Source organism: Colobus angolensis, unplaced genomic scaffold (assembly GCF_000951035.1).
Source record: "Colobus angolensis palliatus isolate OR3802 unplaced genomic scaffold, Cang.pa_1.0 Scaffold32, whole genome shotgun sequence".
Classification (NCBI taxonomy): Eukaryota; Metazoa; Chordata; class Mammalia; order Primates; family Cercopithecidae; genus Colobus; species Colobus angolensis.
In genome coordinates, this window is record NW_012116488.1 from 2,203,694 (window position 1) to 2,211,184 (window position 7,491).

Genomic DNA, 7,491 nt, shown 5'->3' on the forward strand with positions numbered 1-7,491 from the left:
AAAAAAAAAAAAAAAAAAAAGGAATACTACCTAATCTATTCCATGTCCTAATAATAAGTGACTCACCGAAGTTTCAGATGATTGAATATAAAATTACATTTAGCTTAGTTTAAATAATGGAGATGGAGTGAAATGAAATAATAGGCTATACGTCATAGGGAATGCAGAAAAACAGAGGAGGGCACTGATCATTTCACACCTGGCAAGGACTCCTACTGCTGTCCTGTAAGCTACAGATGACAAACAAAAGGGTCCGTCCCAGGCAAACCTGCAGGATACCACAGACAGACTGATCCACAGCTAGACTTAATTTGAAAAAATTTCTCCTAGGATGTCCTGAAACTGCAGGGGCTCTTGGGTTTCCTGGATTCCTTCTTGGAAAGGTACTTTTTCACTATTTGTTTATGGTTCAAAGTGGTATCCTTTCTTTTTCTTCTTGAAGCAGCCAATATTTCTAGGCTTTTGTAACAGGTAACAAAGTTATGGAAATGAAGTTATCTCAAAGGACCTTTGAGAGTTTACTGAGGCCCCAAATGCTAGCCTTCTAGACACATGGAACATTTTAAAAAATTTCCAGGACCACCAGCCAAGAATCATGCAGCATTTACTACTACTACTACTACTACTACTACTACTACTACTACTACTACTACTACTGGTAACTTTTTTTTTGATAATAAACCAGAGATTTTATCTCCAAAACTATACTATTTAAGGACATTACCTTACTCTCAATATAAATTACTAAGACACAGAGAAACTTTCAAGATTTGGACTCTAAGAAATTTACTGCCCCTTAACAACAATTGAGAAAAGAGGAGCTGTCTCTTTCCCCCACGGCTGGAGATGATTATGAAAGACATGCATGGTCTTTCCTGCTGGTTATTACAGAGTACCAGCCTCCCACCCACACCAGAACTCGAGGTCTGCCTGCTTAACGAACATGCCATGCAGACAGACATGTGAGCAAAAGGAACAATAATTAAAGAACAGTAACAAAAACCTCCTAAACGCTAGTTAACTTTTAGTGTTATGAAGACTCTGAGCTCTACAATTTCTACTTTCAAGGTTTTAAAGTATAAAGTTAGATATATATAAAACCAGAAAACCATGAGTTGAAGGCAGACTGAAAAGCATCTAGGCAGCAGTGACTTCACACAAAAAAGACATCTTTCCTTTTGCTCGACGGGTTCACTCCAAAACAACCAGCACCTAGCACTTACCTCCTTGTGAGTTTTGAAGTTAATTTACTAAAGAGATTAGTGGAGCCTCGGCTTCGAGTCTGGGACAACGGTGTGGCTTCATGGGACAGGCTGGGAGAGGCAGGAGGGCCATTGTACGTCGCGGTTCGCCGTTCCCGGGGCTGGCCGTGGAAAGTGCTACGACTGGCAGTGCCTCTTGGGAAGCGGATTCGATCCGGGGTGGCTGCACTGCTAATACTGTGTGTTGAAGCGACTGGAGTTCTCTGATCAGGAATAGTGCTATGAGATCAGAAAGTAAGAAGCTCTCAGAACATGATATACAAACATTTACAGTCACAATATACCTTTTATACACAGTGGAGAAAATTGGGTATAATAAATCCAGATTCAAGGGGTATTTTATAGGACTTAGGAGCAAAAGTTAAGTGGGAAAGGGTACCAAAAGAACAATACATAATGAGACAAAGCCTCATGGAGTTTAAGGGACCAGTATTATATATATTTTCAAGGACAAGATTAATGCAGGGAAATTCTAGGACAGAGAACAGCTAACTCAAACTTCTCCCCTTTGCTTCCCTCTCAAATTGCTTACATACAGAGAACTGTGCCAATACGAAAGAAAGAAAGGATATGCAGGTGTAACTGAAGAACAGGCAACTAAAAAGTTTCGGAAGTACACAAATGGTATACGTATAAAATTCCACATGCTGAAAGCAACTTGGGAGGAGCAGGAACTTCTTATACACTTTGTAGTATGTAAAGGCACGAAGACACACACACACAACCGAGGACATCATGACACAAGATGTGCTTAACTAAAATCACATGGAGGAAGGACACCTTGTGGACAACTGTAACAAAATCTCAGACTATAAAATCCACAGCACAAAATTAAGAAGCAGTGGGTACACATTAGTTTCACAAAGAATGTGCATTCTTCTTACATAGCCTTGAAGTTATCTCCTTCACTGTCTATTGGAGGTAACATCATCTTGGGGTGCCCAGAGGCTGACATGGACATCGGCTTCTGATGTCTCAGCCGACAGGTAGATGTACAAACTGAGGCAGGGCTAGCTGCGTAAGCGAACATTTCTGTCAGGCTGGGAGGGGTTTGGGTTCAGGCAGAGGCAGAAACACAGTATGAAGGAGCAGTGACCACAGAGCAACCTGTGTGTAATGCATACACCTTCCTCCCAAGCCATCGCATTTTTGGTAAAGAATAAAAATCTCCTAAGCTTGTTTTGGAGATTCTGGAGCAACTGCTAACCTATAGTTGCTTTTTTTTTTTTCAAACAGTAATCATAAAAATGTATTACCTTAAAAGAAAATAGCAGATCACATGTTTGAATATCTGTTTCTATGAGAGGGACAATGTCCTCTGACAGTATGCACAAAATAAAACCTATTCTAAGAGATGCCTCAATTCAAATCTAAGTGGTAAAATGAATATATAATATGAGCATGCTATGCTCTCAATCTGTTCCCAAAACACACATATTTTATTTTTTATTTACTTTTTTTTTTTTTTGTAGAGACAGGGTCTCGCTATATTGCCCAGGCTGGTCTTAAATTCATGGCTTCAAGCGATCCTCCTGCCTTGGCCTTCTGAAGTGTTGGGATTACAGGCATGAGCCACCACACCCGGCCCACACTGATGTATTTTAAATGAATTAATAAGACTATAGGTATAGGAACTAGCTTTTATATAACAGAGTATCCTATGTTGTTTGGTGTTTTTTTGCTGTCACCTAGCTGCAGCGCAGTGGCACGATCATGGCTCACTGCAGCCTCAACTTCCTGGGCTCAGGTGGTTCTCCCACCTCAGCCTCCTAAGTGGCTGGGAATACAGGCGCACTCCACCGTGCCTGGCTAATTTTGTATTTTTAGTAGACACAGTTTTGCCACGTTGCCCAGGCTGGTCTTGAACTCCTGGGCTCAAATGATACACCTAAGTGTTGGGATTACAGGCATGAGCCACCACGCCCAGCCTTCCAATGTTGTTTTAACAATATAGTCTAGAACCTTCCTACTCAAAGGACATTTACTCCTAGATAAAAAACAGTCAGCAGAGCCCCCTTCTCCAAGATGGGCAAATTCATCAGAGCAAATTAACTGTTTACAGATACGGTAAGACAGAGTGGCTGGAAGTCTGCAGTTTCACCTAACACACACAGTTACCGGACAAAACTATCCACAGGAGTCTCACTGGGACACATTATTTGGAATTCCAGCTCAGTAATCATGTCCTTGGAATTCAAGGGCAGTTTCTTTCCTTTAAGGGTAAGTAGGAATACAGCTCTTCCAATGTCTTTCTGCAGAAATCCTTTGGAGGGATTGAAACCTGGCAACTGTCAAGTTCTTCCTTTCCCTCACTCCCCATACCCAGACTAACCACATCTTGTTGGTGTCAACTTCCTAGTAGCCCTTCAGGTGGCCCGTCTGCTCCATATCTACCACCAAGGCCACAGCATAGAGCCTCACTCCTTGTCTTCACTGGGCCGCCTGCCTTTGCCTCAACACTTCCAATCTATTCACCTTACAGCTGAGAACTTCTTAACATATAAACCAGACCTTGTCACTCATCTGCTCATACTTCTACAGAACACCAAGTCTTTGGTATAAAGTTCAGTCTCCTCGACTTGGAATGCAAGTAAACATCCCCAGACCCCTGAAGTCTGGCCCCTGTCATTTCTCTAGGCTTTGCCTTCTATCATTCCCTCCTGGAACTCAACTTTCTGGCCTTCCTGATGATATGTGGTCCGCTGGTCAGAAAATGTTTGCAGGAGTTATTCTCTCGGTACGGAGGGTTGCGATTTTTTTATTCACTCTTCAAAAATGAACCAGAGGTCATCATCTCCATGAAGTCTTATCTGATCTACTTTCCCTCTGAGAGTTAAATCACTTCTGTTTTTAGTTCATGCATGCCACATTGTATCCTAGTGACCCTTCTCTGCTGAAGTCCCTGAAAACATAGCCCGAAATCTTGTCAATGTGCCCCCCACCAGCGTAAGCAGAAAGCCTGGCAGGGCAGGTATTCAATAAACGTTCTCCTAACACAGAAGATTAATCAACTAGCAACTGGAATTCTGATAGCCCCAACATGAGGGAGAAAGGTCTTTAAAATGAAGAAGAACTGCTTGTCCCTGAATTAAAACATTTTTATTTAAATTTTTATTTTTGGAGACAGGGTCTTGCTCTATTCACCCAGGCTAGAGTGCAGTGGCACTATCACAGCTTGCTGCAGCCTCAACCTCCTGGGGTCAAGCGATCCTCCTATCTCAGCCACAGGAGTGTGCCACTATGTCTGGCTAATTTTTAAGTTTTTTGTAGAGATGGTGTCTCACTATGATGCCTAGGCTGGTCTCGAACTCCTGGGTTCAAGTGATCCTTCTGCCTCGGCCTCCCAAAGTGCTGGATAGGCCTTCTAAGCCACTGTGCCTGGTTCTGTCCCTACATTTTTGTTTGAGAATTCTGCCCTCTGACTTGGGAGAATTTATACAGTCTGAGAAGAACTGGAAACAAATGTCTTATAAAGACATTTATTCAGTTTCGTATTTATTCAGTTTCACATTTCTGCCACTCAGTATCCATTCTTTTCCTGTAGCAACAATATTCACATTTTGTTTTGGTGGAAGCAACTCTAGGTCCCACACAGATCAAGGAGACAACCTGAGGGCTTCCGCTTGAGCACAGCTGTGTGTGGGAAAAAGCTATGTCTGACGGTGCTGAGCCCAATCATGGAACTACCACCAAGGAGGCAGAAGCAGATGGATCCTAACTCTAGCCCTGGACTTTTTTTAGTTATATGAACTAACAGCCCTTTTATATTTAAGCCTGTTTAGACTGGGTTTTCTGTCACCTGCAACAGAGACAGTTCTAACTGACTAAGGTTTTTAAAGAAATGCTCGGTTGTTTCTTGTACATGTGTACAGACAACATACACATGAACGTACACAAATGTATTTTTCTAACAAGATACAGCTAAATACAACTATCTCTTATGCCCTTACCTTTCAGGGTGAGTCTAGGGTCAATACACTCTACCTCCAGCTGTTGACTTTTTTTTTTGCCCAAATTAGTAACTAGTTTCAGTAGATGTGCCAAGAAAAGCAGGGGAAGAAGAGGCAGGAGTGGTCTGACCCTTTCCCTGGTAAATACAAATGGTCCCAAAGTCTTTGGAGAAGGAAAAGGCTTTTAGTCAGCTTGCAGGCAGGAGTGTGCTGCATCGATTCCCAATGAAGCACACTGCTGACAGGCCAAGCTAGGTCTTTAAGGCACACAAGCATGGTAAGAGGGTGTGGACAGATGCTTTGTAGCAAAAAACCGGATCCTCCAGAGACCTAAGAAGGAAATGTATATTTATTTTCTCATTATAAATTAACAAAATGGTTTTTTCTTTTGTAGAGATGGGGTTTCGTCATGGCCCAGGCTGGTCTGGAACTCCTGAGCTTAGGCAATCCGCCTGTTTTGGCCTCCCAAAGTGCTGGGATTATAAATTATTAACTCGAGGCCAGGTGTGGTGGCCCACACCTGTAATCCCAGCATTCTGGGAGGCTGAGGCGGGTGGATTGCTTGAGGCCAGGAATTTGAGACCAGCCTGGCCAACATGGAGAAATCCCATCTCTACTAAAAATACAAAAATTGGCCGGGCATGGTGGCTCAAGCCTGTAATCCCAGCATTCTGGGAGGCCGAGACGGGCGGATCACGAGGTCAGGAGATCGAGACCATCCTGGCCAACATGGTGAAATCCCGTCTCTACTAAAAAAATACAAAAAACTAGCCGGCCGTGGTGGCTCAAGCCTGTAGTCCCAGCTACTCGGGAGGCTGAGGCAGGAGAATGGCGTAAACCCAGGCGGGGGAGTGGCTGCAGTGAGCCGAGATCATGCTACCGAACTCCAGTCTGGGCGACAGAGAGAGACTCTGTTTCAAATTAAAACAAACAAATAAATAAACTTTTTAACATACTAATTTTAAAGGCAATTAAACTTTTTAGAAATTGAATCCATGTCACATCATGAGTTTCTTTTTTTTTTTTTTTTCCCTTTTTGTGGAGAACGGGGTCTCGCTGTATTACCCAGGCAGGTCTCGAACTCCTGGGCTCAAGCTATCCTCCCGCCTCTGCCTCCCTGAGAGCTGGGATTACAGGCGTGAGCCACCGCGCCCGGCCTGCACATCATGAGTTTCACAAAGCAAGCAACAAAACAGATTTTTTCTGACTTCTACAGTAGGCCTAACACCCATAAAGAAACAGTAAACTCAGTAAGATGTTTGCAAATTTCAACTTTGTACAATCAAGCTCACAAAAATCCTATTTACAACAGGCAGCCCCAACATCACAATGGTCTACATATATAAAAGGTCATCAAGTTAATTGTTATGAAATTCGAATAATATTCCCCCCCAGGAAAGTGTTAAAAATGATAGTTTTATTTCCTAATCTAGCCCACAATTTACATAAGCAAAACAGTAGCAGTATTACTTTTTTTTAATAATTAAAAATTTTTTTTACAGTTTTTATGTGTTCATAGTAGCTGTATTACATTAATTTAGTTTTATTTTTTTGAGACAGGGTCTGGCTCTACTGTCCAGGCTGGAATACAAAGGTGTGATCTCAGCTCACTGCAACCTCTGCCTCCCAGGCTCAAACCATCCTCCTGCCTCAGCCTCCCAAATAGCTGGGACTACAGGCGTGCAACACCACACCTGGCTAATTTTTATATTTTTAGTAGAGATGGGGTTTTACCATGTTGGCCAGGCTGGTCTCAAACTCCCGACCCAGGTGATCCACCTGCCTCGGCCTCCCAAAGTGCTGGGATTACAGGTGTGAGCCACTGTGTCTGGCACCCAGCTAATTTGTTTGCATTTTTGGTAGAGATGGGATTTCACCATATTGCCCAGGCTGGTCTTCAACTCCTAGGTTCAAACAATTCTCCCGTCATGGCCTCTCAAAGTGCTGGGATTACATGGTGGCATGAGCCACCATGCCTGGTCTACATTTAAACCTTAATTGACAGAAATAGCAATATTTTTCTTAAAATTCAAGTTGCATGAAGTTGAGTTCCTATTAATCTTCCCAACTGTTTCGTATTCATGACTATCTTTTAAAATTTTTAAAAATATATTTTTATACAGATCGGGGTCTCAAGCTACTTTGCCCAGGCTGGTCTTGAACTCCCGGCCTCAAGTGATCTTCCTATCTAGGCCTCCCAAAGTGCTGGGATGACAGGTCTTGTGAGCCACTGTGCCCAGTCTTGACTATCTTTTCTTTTTTCTTTTTTATTTTTGAGA

The 7,491-nt window shown here is 42.7% G+C and overlaps 1 protein-coding gene across 1 annotated transcript in view; it reads right to left on the bottom strand.

Moving 5' to 3' along the window:
* MARK3 (MAP/microtubule affinity-regulating kinase 3) overlaps positions 1 to 7,491 on the bottom strand; it is a 138,121-nt gene that overhangs the window by 10,971 nt on the left and 119,659 nt on the right. Inside the window, 1 exon segment of the mRNA XM_011951424.1 lies at positions 1,224 to 1,481. Within this exon segment, the coding sequence (XP_011806814.1) occupies positions 1,224 to 1,481 (258 nt within the window).